Raw genomic sequence first — 23,521 nt, forward strand, 5'->3', positions numbered from 1 at the left:
ACAACTTACCAAGACTGACTCAAGAAGAAAATAAAAGGCCTTACAGATGAACCAGTTTGCAAGGCAGAAATAGAGACACAGGTGTAGAGAACAAACATATGGACACCAAGGGGGGAAAGCGGTGGTGGTGCGATGAATTGGGAGATTGGGATTGACATATACACACTAACGTATAAAATAGATGACTAATAAGAACCTGCTGTATAAAAAAAATAAAATAAAATTCAAAAAAAAAAAAAAGCGTTCTTTGCCCCTACTTCTAAATAGACATCCAGGCTTATTAATTCTTTTGATGCATATTGCTAAATTGCTCTAGAAAGGATTATACCATTTTGATATCCTGTCAGTACTGTTGGAGAGTGTATATTTATCTTCTTCATCACATTTAAATTGTCATCATTTTTAAAAGCAAAACTTGTTTTTTAATAAAATGCAATACTTTATTATAAATAAATTAGAAAACTATAGATTAAAAATAAAGAAGAAATAGAAGGCCTGAATAGACCAATATTAGTAAGGAGTAAGGTAATAAGAAACCTCCCAACAAAGAGAAGCCCAGGACCAGATGATTTCACTGGTAAACACTACCGAACATTTAAATACTTCTTAAACTCTTATAAAAAATAGAAGAGGAAGGGTTACCCCCAAACGCATTTTATGAGTCCAGTATCACCACAGTACCAAAGCCAGATGAAGACACTACAAGAAAAACTGCAGGCCAATATCCCTGATGAATATGGATGAAAAACTCCTCAACAAAACGTTAACAAACCAAATTCAATAGCACATTAAAAGGATCATACACTGTGATTAAATAGAATTTATCCCTGGGATGCAAGGATAGTTCAACATCCATAAATAAATAAATGTGATATACCACATTAACAGAAAAATTAAAATCACATGATCATCTCGAAAGATGCAGAAAAGGCATTTGACAAAATTCCACGCCTTTTACGATAAAAACTATCAACAAAATAGGTATGGAAGGATTTTACCTCAATATAATAAAGACCATATAAGAAAAGCCCACTGCTAACATAATACTCAATGGTGAAAAACTGAAAGCTTTTTTTCTAAGATTTGGAACGAAGCAAGGATACCCACTCTGGCCACTTATATTCAACATATTCCTGGAAGCCCTATCCAGAACAATTATTCAAGAAGAAGAAATAAAAGACATCCAAACTGGAAGGAAAGAAGTAAAATCATGCAGATGACATGACCATATATGTAGAAAATCCTAAAGAATTCACCCAAAAAATTTATTAGAACTAATAAACAAATTCAGAAAGGTTTCAGGATTCAAAACTAACATACAAAAATCACTGTGTTTCTATTCACTAACGCTACACTATCTGAAAAAGAAATTAAGAATATAATCCCATTTACAATAGCAACAAAAAGAATAAATACTTAGGAATGAAGTGGACCAAGATGGTGAAAGACTTGTACACTGAAAGTTCTAAAACACTGATTGAAGAAATTAAAGCATATATAAATATATAGAAAGACATGACATACTCATGGATTGGAAGAACTAATATTGTTAAAATGTCCATATTATTTAAAGTGGTGTATAGATTCAATGCAATCTCTATTAAACCTCCAATGGCACTTTTTACAGACAGAAAAAAATAATTGTAAAATTCACATAGAGTCATGGAAGACCCTGAGAGCCAAAACAATTTTGAGCAAGAAGAACAGAGCTGAAGGCATCATACTTCCTAATTTCAAAATATATTACAAAGGTACAGTAATTAAAACAGTATGATACTGCATAAAGGCAGACATAAAGACCAATGAAACAGAATAGAGAGCCCAGAAATAAACTCACACATTTATTATCAACTGATCTTTGACAAAGGTGCCAAAAATACAATGGGGAAGGATAATATCTTCAAAAAGTAATGTTGGGTAAATTGGCTATCCTCATGCACAAGAATGAAATTAGATCACTATCTTATACCACTCACAAAAATTAACCAAAAATGGATCAAAGATTCAATTGTTAAGACCTGCAACTGCAAAACTCCTAGAAGAAAACATAGGGTAAAAGCTTTGGTCTTGGCAATGCTTTCTTGGATATGACACCAAAAGCAGAAGCAACAAAAGCAAAAATAGACAAGTGTGACATCAAACTAAAAAGCTTCTGCACACAAAGGAAATAATCAATAAAATGTAAAGGAAACCCACAGAATAGGTGCAAATGTTTGCAGGCCATATATCTGATAAAGAGAACTCCTACAACTCAGTAGCCAAAACAAACAAACAAAATAATCTGATTAAAAATGAGCAAAGGAACTGAATAGACACTTCTCCAAAGAAGACATACAGATGGTCAACAGGTATGTGAAAAGGTGTTCAACATCACTAATCATGGACTTCCCTAGTGGTGCAGTGGTTAAGAATCCACCAGACAAGAAGGGTCCGGGAAGATCCCACATGCCGCAGAGCAACTAAGCCCATGCACCACAACTACTGAGCCTGCGCTCTAGAGCACACATGCAACTACTGAAGCCTGCATGCTCTAGGGCCCACATGCTGCAACTACTGAGCCCACGTGCTGCAATTGCTGAAGCCCTCACACCTAAAGCCCGTGCTCAACAACAAGAGAAGCCACTGCAATGAGAAGCCCACACACTGCAACGAAGAGTAGCCCCCACTTGCCACAACTAGAGAAAGCCCACGTGCAGCAACAAAGACCCAACGGAGCCAAAAATAAATAAAAATTTTAAAAAACTCACTAATAATCACAGAAATGCTAATCAAAACCACAATGAGATATCACCTCACTCCTGTCAGAATGGCTATTATCAAAAAGACAAGAGATAATAAGGGTGGTAAGGATGTGGAGTGAAGAACTCTTATACACTCCTGGTGGGAATGTAAAATGGTGAGCCATTATGGAAAACAGTATGGAAGTTCCCTCAAAAAATTAAAAATAGAACTATTATATGATCCAGCAATCTGGGTATGTATCTAAAGGAACTGAAATCAGAATTTTGAAGAAATATCTCCATTTACATGTTCATTGCAGCATTAGTTACAATAGCCAAGACATGCAAACAACATAATGTCCATCAATGGATAAATAAATAAAGAAAAATGTGGCGTATACACACAATGGAGTATTATTCAGACTTAAAACAGAAGGAAATCAAGCGATTTGTGACAACATGGATGAACTTGGAGAACATTTTGCTAAGTGGAGTAAGCCAGACATGGAAGGACAAATACTACATGATATCACTTTTATATGGAATATAAAATAATCAAGCTCATTGAAACAGAGAGTAGAATGGTAGTTGGCAGGGGCAGGAGGAGGGAGAAATGAGGAGATATTCATCAAAGTACACAAAGTTTCTGTTATACTAGATGAATAAGTCCTAGAGATCTACCGTACAGCACAGTACCTATAGTTAATAATATTCTATTATATATTTTAAATATTTGCTAAGAGGGTAGATCTTATGCTGTGTTCTTTTTTTTATATAAATTTATTTATTTTATTTTTGGCTGCGTTGGGTCTTTGTTGCTTGCACACGGACTTTCTCTAGTTGCGGTGAGCGGGGGCTACTCTTTCGTTGCAGTGCGTGGGCTTCTCACTGCGGTGGCTTCTCTTGTTGCAGAGCCCGGGCTCTAGGCATGCAGGCTTCAGTAGTTGCAGCACACAGGTTCAGTAGTTGTGGTTTGCGGGCTCTAGAGCACAGGCTCAGTAGTTGTGGTGCACGGGCTTAGTTGCTCCGCGGCATGTGGGATCTTCCTGGACCAAGGCTTGAACCCACGTCCCCTGCACTGGCAGGCAGATTCTTAGCCCCTGCACCACCAGGGAAGCCCTATGTTGTGTTCTTATCACACACAAAAAATTATAAACTATTTGTAGGTCAATCATACCTCAATAAAGGTTTATTGTTGTTGTTTTTTAAAGAGACTTCTTGGATTATTTTAGGAGGGTTCAACAGCTGATCAATAGGAATTGACAAAAGAAATACAGAGAAAATGAAGGAGAGGAAATTATTTTTTAAAAATAACAGAACATTTCTCTGAATGAAAGAGTCCACCTGGTGAAGAGTACAGTGGTTGAAAAGACCTTCACCAGGGCACAATAATATGACATTTTGGAATATCATAGGTAGGGAGAAGAGTGGTCCAGTTAGGAAAAGAGGTCATAAACATAGGAATGAACATCAGAAGGGCACTGGGCTTCTCAATAGTCATTCAAGTCCCTGATGACGATAGAGCGATGGTTTTAAAATTCTGAAGAAAAGTGATTTCAACTTAGAATTCTATGTGCAACCAATTAATCAAGTATGAGGGTAAAGAAGACTTTGTAGTCACATAAGTACTTGGAAATTTTACCTCCACATACCCTTTCTTAGAAAGCTGCTTAGAGATAAAGGGTAATAAAAGAGGGTGTAAACCAAGAAAGTGGAAGAGAGGTAAGCAAGAGACCTAACAGAGGCAAGCACCGCGCAGCAGATCTAGAGTCGAGATAGAGAACAAAGACGTGGAAGTCCGCAAGATTTCCGGAAGAAAAGGGGCCATTAGTACATTACCCTATATGTGTTAGTACTGGGAAAAAGCTAGTGGTAACTGGTAGAGCAGTTTGCAAATTTAAGGAAACTTTTTAATTAAATAACTGGTGGGAATTTCCTGGCAGTCCAATGGTTAGGACTTCATGCTCTCACTGCCAAGGGCCCAGGTTCAATCCCTGGTCAGGGAACTAAGATCTCACAAGCTGTGTGGTGAGGTCAAAAGAAAAAAAATTGGGGAAAATCACCTACTTATTAAGTGCAGAAAAAAATTCTTTCTTTGGTTTTGCAATGATATATATATGATTATTGTTTAAAAATATTTTATAATCATATTCTTTAGCAATATTAACTTAGACAAATAACACCTAAAATTTAAAAATTATTTACCTCTGGAAATTATGACTGGATGTAGAGAAAGCAGGGGTCAGACACTGTTACTTATTGTTAAAAAACTTTCAGTACTATTTGTTTTCTGACCTACCACACTTCCCTGAATCTCAGATTAATTTAACTATATGAGGAAACATTCTTATGTACCACTGAAAAAGGAAAAAATGCTGCCAATCTAGCATAATATGCAACCCAATTTCATACACACACACACACACACACACACACACAAAATCGACTGAATTGTGTTCCTTCAAAATTCATATGTTGAAGCCCTAACCCCCAAAGTGATTATTTGGAGACAGAGCCTTTAAAGAGGTAATTAAGGTTAAATGAGGTCATAAGGGTGGGGCCCTAAGCCAATATAACTGGTATCTTTGTAAGCAGAGGAAAAGATACCAAGTCTGTGCATACACAGACGAAAGGAAGGGTGACAACACAGCAAGAAGGCAGGCCACCTGCAAGGCAAGGAGAGAGGCCTCAGGAGAAATTAAACCTGCCAACACCTTAATCTTGGACTTCTAGCCTCCAGAACTGTAAGAAATAAATTTCTGTTGTGAAAGCCACCTAGTTTATGGTATCTTGTTCTGATAGCACTAGCAAACTGATCACAGATATGTTCAGATATTACATACAAATTAAATTGTTCAAATTGTGCAGTTAAATTGTAGGCTAGTCCCATGAACTTTAAAGAAGGTGTTAAGGTAGATAGAAATAAGTTTTCAAAATTTCTTGGCTTTCTTGTTTCAGAATTTGAATTCTATGAGTATCTTCTATGATACCTCTCATTCTAACTAATTTAGTGTAAATCTAGATAAAAAATATCATGTCCACCCCCCCTTTTTTTTTTGGTTGTCACCTGTCCTATGTAAAATGGCTTATATTGATATTTTATCCAGGAATGTTTATAGCATTAGAGACATTAGTTTAGACAAGAGATAAGCACATTTTGTAAAAGGCCAGTAGTAAATATTTTAGTTTTTGTGGGACAAAAGGCAATATTTTGAAGATATGTAGGTACTTATGTTACAAGAGATAGAATAAATTTCTACAAAATTTTTTATTGATGAAATTCAAAATAATAATTCTTTTTGGGAGGGATGTAATTTCACTTCATTGGTATTCAAAGTTATTTCTTTTTTTTTTTAAATTTTATTTATTTATTTATTTATTTTTATTTATGGCTGTGTTGGGTCTTCGCCTCTGTGCGAGGGCTTTCTCCAGTTGCGGCAAGTGGGGGCCACTCTTCATCACGGTGCGCAGACCTCTCATCATCGCGGCCTCTCCTGTTGGCGGAGCACAGACTCCAGATGCGCAGGCTCAGTAATTGTGGCTCACGGGCCCAGTTGCTCCGTGGCATGTGGGATCTTTCCAGACCAGGGCTCGAACCCGTGTCCCCTGCATTGGCAGGCAGACTCTCAACCACTGCGCCACCAGGAAAGCCCCAAAGTTATCATTTCTTATCAAATCAATTGCAAATGTTCATCTGTGAAAACAATTCTTAGTTTGCAAACAGTGCAAAAGCAAATCGTGGGCCAGATTTGGCCCATGAGTGTAGTGGTTGGCCAAACCTTGGTTTAATCATCAGTTTTTATTGCCTACTGATGAATTTTAGCTCTGACTTGATGCAGAATTGTGGCATTTTTACCTGGGCCTCTGTTTCCTGTACATAGGCATGGAATGTGAGAGAGAAGTCTCTTGGCCTCTTGCTCTGTCCTTGAAACCCAAAGTATAGTCCCTGATCAACAGCTTCGGGATCACCTGGAAGCTTGCTAGACATACAGAATCTCAAGCTTCATCCTAGAAGGACTGAATCAGATCTGCATTCAACAAGATCCAAGAAGATTTCTACACACATTAAACTTCTCTAGCATAGAGCACTATGAGACCTGGTCTAGGAAAATCCAATGAAAGATAATTCTCCAGACAATTTCAAGCAAAGCACAAATATTTAACTCATTTACCTAGATATTTTAGGGCAAAGTGTATTTTACCTGAAGCATCTAGGTAACTACATTTGCTTTTTATTTGCTACTGCAGTCTGGTGCAAGTGAAAAATGGCTTTTTAAAAATTCATAACAAAGTTGGATTCCAACCTAAATTTAATCTGCTCCATTTTTATTCCTAACTTCTATTAGATCATAACTCGTCCAAAGCAGAGTGCAGTTTATCAGAATGTACACATTTTACACCTCTAGCAGATCTGTATTTACAAGATAAAGCACATGGTTCCAAAGGAGATATTATATGCAGATAAATAATGTATGTTTTAATATTGGCTGTGTGATTGTAGACAGGTCTATAAAAGTCTTAAAGCTCTTATAGTTTATTCTATTATCCCACCATGTAATAATTTTCCAAACTAGACCACAATGAAATTTTTAAAAGTCAGAATTTATTCAAACATTTCGGTTGTACTTGCCATTTCCTGTTGAAGCAGAATCTAATACTACAATATAGATATGTTAAGATTCTTCCATTATTGGCTAAATTTACCTCACTGAGAAAACTATGGGTTTTTTATGTGCAGTTTGATGTATGAGTCTCTGATATGTAACGCAACAGTAAGTATGGAATTCTATTGAGTCCTTGAGAAATTGCCCTTGGATCCATGATTTTGGAAAATTCTGAGAATATGAAATTAGCTAATGTAAGAATATACTGGTCTCCATAAAACACTTATAGAGACAGCTGTGATTTTATCATCATACATATCTGCTGCCTTTGTGGAAGATCTTTCTCACCCACTATTAGAATGGCATATGTTTTTTGCTTTATTGTTTCTCCTACTAGTGGTATGTTCCTGTATTTGAATTGAGCTATCCATATTCTGTCTTTCGTTTCTCTTTAGACCACTGGGAACTCATTTCCGGAGATTCAGCTTCAGTTTGTGTTTTAACTTCTGAATCTGGAACAGGTAACTCGTTTACATGGAGATCAGTTATACAAATGTGTCTGTAAGCATAAATTATTGCTTCAGATGGCTTACTAGATGGTCTACTTCACCTCAAATTTAATTCCAGTGTTCATGTCAACTTTAAAAGTAAGAACCTGAGAACATTAACGTGCTTTTATTAAACAAGTGAACAACCGAATGAACGAGTTATTCAGGCTAGATATTTGCATGTTACTTCTTTTAGTGTTTATACACTTCCTCTTGCCAGGTATTTTGCGATGGGTATACACTGTGATGTTTCTTGGAAAAATGTCACAGTTCTAAAAACTATAATAGAGAAAAAGTAGTTTTGATGAAATAATCCTACTTTCAATGAAGGTGATTGGATCTCTGACTTGGTTTTTAATTTATCAAGCATTTTGATTCCAACCAAAAAGAAATTTTATATCACTGCCAATTATTAGAACTAGTAGAAGTTAATGGTTATACAAAAAGGAACCAACACCTTGGCTGTACCTATATCATAAAAGAGTTTAAGTTAGAATTTGAATTTTCAAGTTTTATTTTAAAGAGGAAGGTCTGGCAGATATTTGAATATACTTCATCTGCATTTCAATATCAGTGCTACTTAAAAGCCAAGATAATTGCTACCTACTGTGTTGTACACTTCTGCTTTGTATAAGGCTTAATAACAATCTTAATTAGGCTAATTTTAGTCAGATTAATGCTTGTGTGTGTCAGCACTAGCTACTAAATGCCACATACTCCAGGGCTTTAATTAATGGCAAGGAAAGGAAATACTCATGGTGTAAACATTTTTGAACTGAAAAAGCCTAAAACAAAGGATATCCAACGATGACAGAGGATAAATCACAATATCACTAATTCTAGATTTGTAGTATATTAAGGTTGACTTTTAAACAGACAAATCTGTCACATGTAACATTAGGAAAATACAGTCTTGATGAAACACTCTGAGCGTATCAAACCTTTGCCTTTCACAGTTCTGGAAGGTTTGGAGATTTTTTATTGTTGGTACTTTGGTACACTTGTTGATTTCTTTAGCTGATAAACTCAAGAATGTCCTATCTTGAATAAGAAACTCCTCTTTCGTTGCATTGTTTATGAGCTAGATGAAGGAAAGTGAGCTCATTTTTTTCCCTTTATTAAATTTCTAGTTTGACCAACTGAATGAGATTTCTCTATCCCTCACTCTTGGCCTGGGCTGTGATTATCCATGTCAAACACTAGGCATCGTCATTGTCTATACCATCTGCCTCCTTAAACATGATGGGGAACGACTGAATGTGAAAGGGAGTGGGAGACTCCAGGAGCAACTACTCATTGTGATGACAAAAGAATTTTTCATTCACTTCATAGCCTTAATTGGAAATAGCAGTCAGGTTTCCAAATTAACACTGATAACTTCTATAATCTAAGAACTATGTATGGCTGGTAAGTGGAATAATGATCATGATGATTATGATGATGATGCAATGGGCTTAGAATTAGAAGGTCTGAATTCAAATAAGACATTATCTTTGAGACCCTTGACCTAGTAAATGATGAATTATCATGGTTAAGTAGGGTATGTATATGAAGGTGCCTAGGTTCCAATTAGGAATTCATAAATATTTGTATGTTCATCATTTATATATTTATATACTTCACTCACATTTTCAAGGCACTTGGGTTCAAAGTGAAAGTAAATTTTAATGTTAGGTTAATTCAGTTATGTAAATTACTATCAAGAAGTACCCTAGGTTTATGTTTATATGTCCTGATAAAACTTATTAATCTTCCATAATCACAAGCAGAATATGGAAAACTTAAGCAAACATTTAGTTAAAAAGATGCATACCTCTTTATATTACCATAGCAAAATATTATGCAAATAAGTGAACAAATATGTAAATGAACAAATGTATGGAGTCTGGCTTAGAAACAACCGAATTCAGTATTCTGTATGCAGAAGAATATAGCTCAGTTTTTTTAGATGAATCTAGTTTTTTTCTTTTTCCTGCCCAATAAGTCTGTTACCAGTCTTCACAGGGAATATTTAGTTCATTAACATCAAACAATATGTTAGATAACTCTGTCTAACTTTCCTCTATCCAGAAAAGCACACACACTTCTTTAAGAATAGATATGATTTCCAATATGCAAGAGTGGAGAATTGTCCAAGAGAAAGTTGCTCATATTTCAAGTGAATTTAAGATTTCTTATTCTCAGGATTTTTTTTTGGCTGCACAGCATGGCTTTCGGGATCTTAGTTCTCCAACCAGCGATTGAACCCGAGCCCTCACTTGGTCAGCAGTGAAAATGTGGAGTCCTAACCACTGAACTGCCAGGGAATTCCCAGGAAGGATTTTTAAAGTCGTTCTTTCAGCCATGTTGTATACCATATTTCTCTAAAGTAGCGCAATTAAAAATTTTTTTTTAGTACTAAAGCATAATTTGGAAGCTTAGACTGAATTTTCATGATTCTGGACAGGACTGCCAAAGTTTCTGGGATTTTGCAATGTAAATTTACCCCCATTTTTTTCTGCATTCAATATATTAATAGTACACTTGCTGTGGGTAGGTACGATGTCTTACTTTTCTTTTGTATCCTCAAATACTGCCGGGCATTCACTAATACTGTTTTGGATTTCACTGGCAGACAAAAAAAGCACTTTTTAAGATTTAAGAACTGTCAAAACCTATTAAGATTTATAGTTTGCCTAAACCTATGACAATAAAGAATGTCAGGGTTACTGGCTTATGGAATAAATCAAAACAGAATATGCACTAAAGACCTCTACAGTTGAAGATAACAAAATAAACTCGGGATAGTTTAGTCACTTTGAGTTCTTTCCAAAAACAAATCTACTTTGTGATGTGATCTGGAGTGATCTTGTTGATGGCTTTGGTAAATAGGAAGCACATACCCTAAAATGTAACTTATAAACAGAGAAACAGCAAAATATATAATAATGGGTTACTAGAAGACTGCTTGGTCTTCACAGATCTCTACAAAGGAGGAATTAAGAATAACAACTGGTTAACCAAGAGAAAAGAATCTTTCAGTTGCTTGACCTTGGCTATTTCAATGAAATTATTTCTCAAGTAGACGATAAGACATAAGGTTGCCATTGCGTGCTATTTCTTAAGCGTTTCAAACTCCCTTTGTTTTGTGTTTATACTCACCAAACAATGAGACCTGCCCCTTGCAAATGATGACTCAATATTAGTTAACATTTATAGAGCTTTCACTCTGTGTCCCAACTGGGCTCCAGGTACTGATGTCACCCTGAATTATTTCAAAAGTCTTACAGAACAAAGGAACCCAAAATTTATCTCGGGCATTCCCCTCAATAAAAAAAATAAGTGAACTAGAAGACAAAAAAGGTTAAGTGGCTTTTCCAGTTCACCCAGGAGCAGCTCAGTAGCTGAGCAGGGGCTGAGACCCCCCATCTCTGGTCGTTAGATTGAGCCTGGTTTTCCTGTACCATCGTTTGTCCTCTTGTTCCATGGCAGCACCTGAGGGACCACAGCAAGGCAGAAGAGAGTGTGACCTGAATGCTCCTCCTCTCCCATTTCACTGGCAGAAATTTTATTTTAAAGTCTATTGATTGTGTTCTGAGTAAGAAGTCCTACATTTTTTTTCACTTTAAAAAATGGAGTAGACCAAAGAATCCGCCTGCCAATGCAGGGGACACAGGTTTGATCCCTGGTCCAGGAAGATCCCGCGTGCCACGGAGCAACTAAGCCCATGTGCCACAACTACTGAGCCTGCGCTCTAGATCCCACGTGCCACAACTATTGAAGCCCGCGCTCCTAGAGCCCGTGCTCCACAACGAGAGAAGCCACCGCAATGAGAAGCCCGCGCACTGCAACGAAGAGTAGCCCCCGCTCGCTGCAACTAGAGAAAGCCCACAAGCAGCAATGAAGACCCAAAGCAGCCAAAAATAAATAAAATAAAATAAATTAATTTAAAAAAATAGGAGTAGACCATAACAACAACAAAGCTGTAATTATGTGAGGTAAAGGATGTGTTAACTAACCTTATTGTGATAAATATTTTGCAATATAGACTTGCATCAATTCATGACACTGTGCACCTTAAACTTATACAGTGTGTCAATTATATCTCAATAAAGCTGGAAAAAATGTTTGAAAATTATTGTTATACACTTTACTATTGGAAGAAGTACTATATTAAAGCTGTGAATACAACTAACTTTTAATAAATTTTTCTGCTGGTTCAGAAGTTAAAGCCTCCCAAGTATAGCCCAGCATTATTTTTTAGGTCCATTACCTGTGTTAATTTTTAAGAACATTCTCAGCATCGACTTAGGAGTAGAGACTGCTTTACTTGAAGAAGAAGAGGCCATTTGGTGGCACTGGAAGTTGCACCAAGTCTTTATGTGTGTCTTCTGAGGAAGCATAAAAGGATGAGAAGAAAATGGGACACTGATGTCTATGTAGAGATTTGAGAAGCTGGACATAATCACTCTCAAATTCACCTTCTTCCCAATTTGTCAAAATCAGACTACTCCAGAGCATATAGCTAGCTTAGATCTTAGTACAGTGTTTTTTTATTTTAAAAGTTGTAAACCATTCACTTGAAATGGTAAGTTGTACTTACTAATGCATGCCAACAGAAATGGGCCATCTCTCTTAGAGGGAAATAGGCAGGTGCTGAAATACTCCATGAAAGGAGCTAGAATTAGTAGTGGTAGGATGCTGACGACATTCATTACTGCAACTGGCAGAAGAAATCCACCCAAGTTCAGGTTGGAATTCATGGTCTGCAGATAATATCCTGAAGGAATCTGTATTTGAAGGGGGAAAGAGCCATTCAGTAAGACAGTGGTTAAAGTAACTTTGGAGGAAGTGTCCTGTGGCAGATGCCTTGTCCCTTGCCAGTACTCTGTGACAGATGAGCTGGATGTTCCCCGAGTCTTCAAGGTCATGATTATGAACTGACAAAGGAGAGTAGGAACTGTGTTTAGTCTATTGACAATTCTACTGATTCTTTATGGACGAATATTTTGTCATCTAGTCTATCTTCTTAATTTTCCTTGGAAAAGTAAAAGTGACCCTAATTTTGTGCTTGGGATGACACATAAGAAAGCAAGTAACAAATTTTGCATATAAGCAAATAAGCTTTTTGTTTTTCCCGACAATAAAGCAAAAGCCAGTAGAAAGTATTAAGACTTTCATTTTCACCTGGATTAAAAAATAGTTTGGGGCTAGACTAGATCCTTTAAATAGCATCGAGTTTGATGGCAAAATAGGTAAGAATGATTTTTCCCTAAGAAGAGGGGACCCAGTGAGGAAACACATTACTTGTTGTAGGCTGTCTTTATAGGCTCCCTGGATTGGCCTTGTTTTTAACATAAGCCAAGTAAAACGAGAAAAGGGAGAGAAAACATACTTGTGTCTATACTCTCCTTTTAAACTAATTGTGTGGCACTAGAGGACCAAAAAGGGAACTCCATGAAAAAAGTTGCACAATAAAGTAGCAGAAATGAAAAAAAAAAAACAAAAACAAAACACCAGCAACACCTCTACCTCACTGGAAACCCTCAAGGTAGTGTTAGAATTTCTTCATTTTTAAAAAAACCCTAATACTAACTAAAACTCTAACATTAACTTGGAGTCTCTTCAAGTATTCCTAACCTCTCATTAGGTCACAACATCAGAACTAAAGCACAATGTCACAGGAAAAGGGGCATCTCCTCACTTTTCTAGTTCCTGAGCTGTGTTGCAATAATCACATCTTTGTCATTATCATTAGTAGCACAGAGTATTTCTTTAATTCCCAGGGGCACACAAAGCTACTGAGTGGCTTGGCAAGAAAGTCAACCCAAGTCTTTTCCTTGAGGAATGGATTCTCCGTTTTTTCTTACAGTGCGTGAACTACGTTAGGATTCCTGCCTTACCTCCATCCTGGGAGAGCAACCCGGCTCAAACATCCAGATGACAACTTCTTGTTTGAAACCTTCACTAACTCCTTCTCTATTATCAATTGTGCAATTCGAGAAGGTATAAGGAGAAGCAGAGTCATAAGTCAGTACAGCTGCTAACCAGCCCGCCAGTTGTAAAATGAGCCTATTGCTATGTTAACTGCCTAAACCCAGGAATGGACCACATTTTCACTGAGATTCTTTCTATCTCTATAAAATATGTCCTGGTGATAATTTATCTTCCAATCTTTAATTTGACCCTTGGGATTGTAAACAGGATTGTTTTGGCTGGGTACAGATGGCAAGAGGGAAGGGAGTATTTGCTAGTTCTGCCCTAGTTCAATCAAAATATTAAGCATGTATCCCCAGTCAGAGGAAAATGAAGGATGGTTTTTAAAATAGTGCTGGCAGCAGAACTACTCTAAGACTGAAAGGATCTCAGCACAACTTGGAAGTTTCTGTTACTGATTTCAAGCGAGAATTATTGTTAACAGGAATAAAGTTATTATCGGCATGAATCACAGACACAGAAACCTGTTAACTTAATAATGTGGCAAATGTACTATTAATCTTTAGTGAAGCAATATTAATATATTGCATAATCTAAAAAAAGGCCCTGATGTCTTGAAAGCTTGAAATCATTTCTGCTTCTGCCTCAAGTTCTGAAATCATCTCCTTTTAAAATTTTAAATACTTTTATTTCATACAAGCCTCTGAGAATTCAGGAATAACTGCTGTCAATAAAGATTCATTTTCACCTTTGAATGGCCAGTAATGTCAAATGACAACATCATTGGCCTTAATATCAATGTATTTTAAATGTATGTCTTGGAACTGAAGGTCAATAATGGCTACTGAATTTAAAATATGGAATTCGATGATGTTTTATTCTTGGTATTTTGATTGCCTTTATACTGGTGATTATTTCATCTGGAGGCAAAAATCTTATTCCAGCCTATCCCAATGGAAGTTTCCTCTGCCTCCCTTGAGAAGTACATTCTAACCATTTTCTTTGAAGCTTCTGGTATAACATTACTGTATATGATTTTGGAACCTGTACAGTCTGTACCAGGGATTTTTAACCCAGCTGCAGCAGGAGAGGCATAGTGGGTAACAGCAAAGTGTGTGCATTGATACCAGCCTGGGGTAGGAATAGTCACTCTGCCATATGCTAGTAGGGTAACCAAGAACAAATTGCAAGTCACTTAATGTCTCTGAGACTCAAATTTAGAATAATAAAATCTGCCCTCTAGGCTTGCTTTGGGGGTTAAATTAGACACTGTGAAGTCACCTTTTAGAGGCTCTATGACACATATAGGTGGTAAATAAGTATTAGTATTTGTTCTTTGCAATAAACTAGGCATCTAGGTTTGGTGATATGCTTAAAAATTAGCTTATCAAAATTTATTCTAATTTATGTTAAATTTAAAAATATGTAACAGTTTGCAGAGAAGACTCGAACTTAGTAAAAAAAAAATCAGGTGTCACTACATTATGAAGGTAAGAATCAGTAATTTGTGCTATTTGCACAGAAGGTTCGAGGCGTCCCACGGAACCATTAGTAATTTTGTACTCATGATTAATTTCTCCATTCTAAGATGTTTTCATGATATTTTAAAAAATTTTAATACATTTATTTAACCCAATAAAGTAAAAATATTTTAGCATGATCAATATAAAAATTATTAATGAGATATTTACATGGGTTTTTTTTCATATTGAGTCTTCAAAACCTGGTATTTTACACATATAGTATGTTTCATTTTGGACAAGGCACATTCCAAATGCTCAAGAGCAACAAGTGGCTACCATATTGAATAGTACAGTTCTAGAACAATATGGGAGACAGTGATTAAAGTGTGTGGGATGCAAATGGTGATATGTTTTAAAAGTTCACCTGTAGATATGCACACCTTATCTGCTCACCTACACTACCCTAGAACTAAATAGGCATCATGCTTTTACTTGTGTGTCAAAGCTGTGGCTTAGAGTGTCTATCCAAGCTTACAAAACTACCATCTTTCTCCTCCCCTTCTGAGGTTAAAAGAATACACCCACTACCAAAGCTTGAAGTTTAACCATCAACAGTTAGCAAAAGACCTTAGCTGGTTGAGGGCTCTTATGATTAAAAGTTAGGGAAGCCCATCACAACTCCAGCATTATGTAGCAGCTAATAAATAGCAGTTGTTACATTTACTTATTGCAGGAACAAGCACCCAAAGTTTAATGTGGATTCTCTTAGTTCAGTTATGTTAAAATAATCCAAATAACTTCCAAGCAGTTACTCTATCATCTGAAATCGCTGTGTTTGAATACTCCTGGCATATGTTAGAAACAGCTAACCTGGATTTACAAACTGTTTCTACCCTGTAGTGATAAATATGTTTAAATGAGTTTCTTGGAATGGAAGGTGGACGTTAACATGAGAATAGAGGCTACCGGATCAGACTTCAGCCTCAGTGAAAGTATTTCCCAACACCAAGTCTCTCTGATACCATTGCTGAAAGTTTGTTTTGTTTGGCAACATGAAGTGAAATATTAACTCCTGTGAAGAAAGAGTTTTTGGAGTTGAGGTTTTAGAAAAAGCTGATTCATTCGGCTTGGCTTTACTTATATTTTCTGTGTGAATATAATGTAATATTTTCTGCGGCCTTTTTCTTTAAGAATCTGAAAACCCCCTTAGTAGTAGAGGATGGATGTTGGTTTCTAGCATGGGTGACAAACCAGTCTCCAGCACGTGAGGCAGACTGCTTACTTGGAAGAAGTCGTAGGAGCACATCCCCAGCTTCTTTCAGAATCTTTGATGTAGCCCCTCTAGATTTTTATTTTTTTTATACAGCAGGTTCTTATTAGTCATCAATTTTATACACATCAGTGTCTACATATCAATCCCAATCTCCCAATTCATCACACCACCACCACCACCACCCCACCGCTTCCCCCCTTGGTGTCCATACGTTTGTTCTCTACATCTGTGTCTCTATTTCTACCTTGCAAACAGGTTCATCTGTACCATTTTTCTAGGTTCCACATATATGCGTTAATATACAATATTTGTTTTTCTCTTTCTGACTTACTTCACTCTGTATGACAGTCTCTAGATCCATCCACGTCTCTACAAATGACCCAATTTTGTTCCTTTTTATGGCCGAGTAATATTCCATTGTATATATGTACCACTTCTTCTTTATCCATTTGTCTGTTGATGGACATTTAGGTTGCTTCCATGACCTGGCTATTGTAAATAGTGCTGCAAGGAACATTGGGGTGCATGTGTCTTTTTGAATTATGGTTTTCTCTGGGTATATGCCTAGTAGTGGGATTGCTGGGTCATATGGTAATTCTATTTTTAGTTTTTTAAGGAACTTCCATACTGTTCTCCATAGTGGCTGTATCAATTTACATTCCCACCAGCAGTGTAGGAGGGTTCCCTTTTCTCCACACTCTCTCCAGCATTTGTTGTTTGTAGATTTTCTGATGATGCTCATTCTAACTGGTGTGAGGTTTTACCTCATTGTAGTTTTGATTTGCATTTCTCTAATAATTAGTGATGTTGAGCAGCTTTTCATGTGCCTCTTGGCCATTTGTATGTCTTCTTTGGAGAAATGTCTATTTAGGTCTTCTGCCCATTTTTTGATTGGGTTGTTTGTTTTAATATTGAGCTGCATGAGCTGTTTATATATTTGGAGATTAATCCTTTGTCCATTCATTCCTTTGCAAATATTTTCTCCTATACTGAGGGTTGTCTTTTCATCTTGTATACAGTTGCCTTTGCTGTGCAAAAACCTTTAAGTTTCATTAGGCCCATTTGTTTATTTCTGTTTTTATTTCCATTACTCTAGGAGGTGGGACAAAAAAGATCTTGCTGTGATTTATGTCGAAGAGTGTTCTTCCTATGTTTTCCTCTAAGAATTTTATAGTGTCCAGTCTTACATTTAGGTCTTTAATCTATTTTGAGTTTATTTTTGTGTATGGTGTTAGGGAGTGTTCTAATTTCATTCTTTTACATGTATCTGTCCAGTTTTCCCAGCACCACTTATTGAAGAGGCTGTCTTTTCTCCACTGTATATCCTTGCCTCCTTTGTCATAGACTAGTTGACCATAGGTGCGTGGGTTTATCTCTGGGCTTTCTATCCTGTTCCATTGATTTATATTTCGGTTTTTGTGCCAGTACCATATTGTCTTGATTACTGTAGCTTTATAGTATAGTCTGAAGTCAGGGAGTCTGATTCCTCCAGCTCCATTTTTTTCCCTCAAGATTGCTTTGGCTATTTGGGGTCTTTTGTGTCTCCATACAAATTTTAAGATTGTTTGTTCTAGTTCTGTAAAAAATGTCACTGGTAATTTACTAGGGATAGCACTGAATCTGTAGATTGCTTTGGGTAGTATAGTCATTTTCACAATATTGAGTCTTCCAATCCAAGAACATGGTATATCTCTCCATCTGTTTGTGTCATCTTTGATTTCTTTCATCAGTGTCTTACAGTTTTTCTGAGTACAGGTATTTTACATCCTTAGGTATGTTTATTCCTAGGTATTTTATTCTTTTTGTTGCAATGGTGAATGGGATTGTTTCCTTAATTTCTCTTTCTGATCTTTCATTGTTAGTGTATAGGAATGCAAGAGATTTCTGTGCATTAATTTTGTATCCTGCTACTTTACCAAATTCATTGATTACCTCTAGTAATTTTCTGCTGGCATCTTTAGGCTTATCTACGTATAGTATCATGTCATCTGCAAACAGTGACAGTTTTACTTCTTCTTTTCCAATTTGTGTTCCTTTTATTTCCTTTTCTTCTCTGATTGCCGTGGCTAGGACTTCCAAAACTGTGTTGAATAATAGTGGCAAGAGTGGACATCCTTGTCTTGTTCCTGATCTTAGAGGGAATGCTTTCAGTTTTTCACCATTGAGAATGATGTTTGCTGTGGGTTTGTCTTTTATGGTTTGTCATATATGTTTATTATGTTGAGGTAGGTTCCCTCTATGCCCACTGTCTGGAGAGTCTTTATCATAAATGGGTGTAGAATTTTGTCAAAACCTTTTTCTACATCTATTGAGATGATCATATGGTTTTTATTCTTCAGTTTGTTAATATGGTGTATCACATTGATTGATTTGCATATATTGAAGAATCCTTGCATCCCTGGGATAAATCACACTTGATCATGGTGTGTGATCCTTTTGATGTGTTGTTGGATTCTGTTGGCTAGTATTTTGTTGAGGGTTTTTGCATCTGTATTCATCAGTGATATAGGTCTGTAATTTTCTTTTTTTGTAGTATCTTTGTCTGATTTTGTTATCAGGGTGGTGGTGGCCTCATAGAATGAGTTTGGGAGTGTTCCTTCCTCTGCAATTTTTTAGAAGAGTTTGAGAAGGATGGGTGTTAGCTCTTCTCTAAATGTTTGATAGAATTCACCTGTGAAGCCATCAGGTCCTGGACTTTTGTTTGTTGGAAGATTTTTAATCACAGTTTCAACTTCATTACTTGTGATTGGTCTGTTATATTTTCTGTTTCTTCTTGGTTCAGTCTTGGAAGGTTATACCTTTCTAAGACTGTGTCCATTTCTTCCAGGTTGTCCATTTTATTAGCACAGAGCTGCTTGTAGTAGTCTCTCATGATGCTTTATATTTCTGTGGTGTCCATTGTAACTTCTTTTTCATTTCTAATTTTATTGATTTGAGTCCTCCCCCTCTTCTTCTTGATGAGTCTGGCTAAAGGTTTGTCAATTTTGTTTACCTTCTCAAAGAACAAACTTTTAGTTTTATTGATCTTTGCTATTGTTTTCTTCGTTTCTATTTCATTTATTTCTGCTCTGATCTTTATGATTTCTTACCTTCTATGGACTTTGGGTTTTCTTTGTTTTTGTTTCTCTAGTCCCTTTAAGTGTAAGGTTAGATTGTTTATTTGAGATTTTTGTTGTTTCTCGAGGTAGGATTGTATTGCTGTAAACTTCCCTCTTAGAACTGCTTTTGCTGAATCCCATAGGTTTTGGATCATCATGTTTTTGTTGTCATTTGTCTCTAGGTATTTTCTGATTTCTTCTTTGATTTCTTCAGTGATCTCTTGGTTATTTAGTAACACATCGTTTAGCCTTCTTGTTTTTGTATTTTTTACGTTTTTTCCCCTGTAATTGATTTCTAATCTCATAGCGCTGTGGTCAGAAAAGATGCTTAATATGATTTCAGTTTTCTTAAATTTACCGAGGCTTGATTTGTGACCCAAGATGTGATCTATCCTGGAGAATGTTCTGTGGGCACTTGAGAAGAAAGTGTAATCTGCTGTTTTTGGATGGAATGTCCTATAAATATCAATTAAATCTATCTGGTCTATTGTGTCATTTAACGCTTGTGTTTCCTTATTAATTTTCTGTTTGGATGATCTGTCCATTGGTGTAAGTGAGGTGTTAAAGTCCCCCACTATTATTGTGTTACTGTCAATTTCCTCTTTTAGAGCTGTTAGCATTTGCCTTATGTATTGAGGTGCTCCTACGTTGGGTGCATATATATTTATAATTGGTATATCTTCTTCTTGGATTGATCCCTCGATCATTATGGAGTGTCCTTGCTTGCCTCTTGTAACATTCTTTATTTTAAAGTCTATTTTATCTGATATGAGTATAGCTACTCCAGCTTTCTTTTGATTTCCATTTGCATGGAATATTTTTTTCCACCCCCTCACTTTCAGTCTGTATGTGTCCCTAGGTCTAAAGTGCATCTCTTGTAGACAGAATACATATGGGTCTTGTTTTTGTATCCGTTCAGCGAACCTGTGTCTTTTGGTTGGAGCACTTAATCCATTCACATTTAAGGTAATTATTGATATGTATGTTCTTATTACCATTTTCTTAATTGTTTTAGGTTTGTTTTTGTAGGTCCTTTTCTTCTCTTGTGTTTCCCATTTAGAGACATTCCTTTAGCATTTGTTGTAGAGCTGGTTTGGTGGTGCTGAATTTTCTTAGCTTTTGCTTGTCTGTAAAGCTTTTGATTTCTCAGTGGAATCTGAATGAGATCCTTGCGGGGTAGAGTAATCTTGGTTGTCCGTTCTTCCCTTTCATCACTTTAAATATATCGTGCGACTCCCTTCTGGCTTGTAGAGTTTCTGCTGAGGAATCAGCTCTTAACCTTATGGGAGTTCTCTTGTATTTGTCATTTTTCCCTTGTTTCTTTTAATAATTTTTCTTTGTCTTTAATTTTTGTCAATTTGATTACTATGTGTTTCGGTGTGTTTCTCCTTGGGTTTATCCTGCCTGGGACTCTCTGCACTTCCTGGAATTGGGTGGGTATTTCCTTTCCCATGTTAGGGAAATTTTTGACTATAATCTCTTCAAATATTTTCTTGGGTTTTTTCTCTCGCCCTTCTCCTTTTGGGACCCCTATAATGCGAACGTTGGTGCGTTTAATGTTGTCCCAGAGGTCTCTTAGGCTGTCTTCATTTCTTTTCATTCTTTTTTCTTTATTCTGTTCTGCAGCAGTGAATTCTACCATTCTGTCTTCCAAGTTACTTATCCGTTCTTCTGCCTCAGTTATTCTGCTATTGATTCCTTCTAGTGTATTTTTCAATTCAGTTATTGTATTGTTCATTTCTGTTTGTTTGTTCTTTAATTCTTCTAGATGTTTGTTCTTTAATTCTTCTAGGTCTTTGTTAAACATTTCTTGCATCTTCTCCATCTTTGCCTCCATTCTTTTTCCGAAGTCCTGGATCATCTTCACTATAATTATTCTGAATTCTTTTTTGCTTTTTTTTTTTTTTTTAATTTTATTTATTTATTTATTTATTTTTGGCTGTGTTGGGTCTTCGCTTCTGTGTGAGGGCTCCCTCCAGTTGCGGCAAGCGGGGGCCACCCTTCATCGCGGTGCGTGGGCCTCTCACCATCGCGGCCTCTCCTGTTGCGGAGCACAGGCTCCAGACGCGCAGGCTCAGCAGCTGTGGCTCATGGGCCCAGCTGCTTCACGGCATGTGGGATCCTCCCAGACCAGGGCTCAAACCCGTGTCCCCTGCATCGGCAGGCAGACTCTCAACCACTGTGCCACCAGGGAAGCCCCTATTCTGAATTCTTTTTCTGAACGTTTGCCTGCCTCCACTTCATTTAGTTGTTTTTCTGGGGTTTTATCATGTTCCTTCATCTTGTACATAGTCCTCTGCCTTTTCATTTTGTCTATCTTTCTGTGAATGTGGTTTTTGTTCCACAGGTTGCAGGATTGTAGTTTTTCTTGCTTCTGCTGTCTGCCCTCTGGTGGATGAGGCTATCTAAGAGGCTTGTGCAAGCTTCCTGATTGGAGGGACTGGTGGTGGGTAGAGCTGGGTGTTGCTCTGGTGGGCAGAGCTCAGAAAAACTTTAATCCACTTCTCTGCTGATGGGTGAGGCTGAGTTCCCTCCCTGTTGGTTGTTTGGCCTGAGGCAACCCAGCACTCGGGCCTACAGTTTCTTTGGTGGGGCTAATGGTGGATTCCGGGAGGGCTCACACCAAGGAGTACTTCCCAGAACTTCTGCTGCCAGTGTCCCTGTCCCCTCAGTGAGTCACAGCCACCCCCCGCCTCTTCAGGAGACCCTCCAACACTAGCAGGTCGGTCTGGTTCAGTCTCCTATGGGGTCACTGCTCCTTCCCCCTGGGTCCTGATGCACACACTATTTTGTGTGTGCCCTCCAAGAGTGGAACCTCTGTTTCCCCTAGTCCTGTGGAAGTTCTGCAATCAAATCCCACTAGCCTTCAAAGTCTGATTCTCTGGGAATTCTTCCTCCTGTTGCCAGACCCCCAGGTTGGGAAGCCTGACGTGGGGCTCAGAACCTTCACTCCAGTGGGTGGACTTCTGTGGTATAAGTGTTCTCCAGTTTGTGAGTCACCCACCCAGCGGTTATGGGATTTTATTTTATTGTGATTGCGCCCCTCCTACCATCTCACTGAGACTTCTCCTTTGTCTTTGGATGTGGGGTATCTTTTTTGGTGAGTCCCAGTGTCTTCCTGTTGATGATTATTCAGCAGTTAGTTGTGATTCTGGTGCGCTCGCAAGAGGGAGTGTGTTTTCATGCTATTAATGACATGTATACAGGTAGTAATTTTGTGTTTTTGTTCCATTTACTATTGTGGAGTCAAGAGAGAGGTTGAATCTGCTAAATGAGCCTAGCTTTCATGCATTGTTTACAACAAGGGTCAGCAAACTTTTGTGTAAAAGGCCAGATAGACAATATTTCCACGTGTGGATTCTGTTGCAACTACTCAGCTCTGCTGTTTTCATGCATAAGCAGACATACTATGACAAACAAACAGGAGTGGTTGTGTTCCAATAAAACTTTATTTATGGATACTGAATTTTTTTTCTTTTAAAGAAGAAGTTTTTGTTCTGTTTGGTTAGAAGGACAGTATCCTTCTAACCAAACAGAAGTTCTATACTTATCCTTTTCTAACAATTGTACTTTTTTCCTTTTTTTCTTGAATTTAGTTTTATTTATTTTTGGCTGCACTGGGTCTTTGTTGTTGTGCACGGGCTACTTTCTTTTTTTTAATTGAAGTATAGTTGATTTACATTGTTGTGTTAGTTTCAGATGTGCTGCAAAGTGATTCATATATTCGTATATATATATATATATATTCTTTTTCAGATTCTTTTCCCTTAAAGCTATTACAAAATATTGAGTATAGTTCCTTGTGCTATACAGTAGGTCCTTGTTGGTTACCTATTTTATATATAGTAGTGTGTATATGTTAATCCCAAACTCCTAATTTATCCTCCCCACCCCCTCTT

General features: G+C 37.1%; 1 protein-coding gene across 1 annotated transcript in view; it reads right to left on the reverse strand.

The window, feature by feature from the left end:
* SLC15A5 (solute carrier family 15 member 5) overlaps positions 1 to 23,521 on the reverse strand; it is a 93,613-nt gene that overhangs the window by 43,267 nt on the left and 26,825 nt on the right. Inside the window, 1 exon segment of the mRNA XM_068562113.1 lies at positions 12,455 to 12,641. Coding sequence (XP_068418214.1) covers positions 12,455 to 12,641 — 187 coding nt within the window.

Source organism: Eschrichtius robustus, chromosome 13 (genome assembly GCF_028021215.1).
Source record: "Eschrichtius robustus isolate mEscRob2 chromosome 13, mEscRob2.pri, whole genome shotgun sequence".
Classification (NCBI taxonomy): Eukaryota; Metazoa; Chordata; class Mammalia; order Artiodactyla; family Eschrichtiidae; genus Eschrichtius; species Eschrichtius robustus.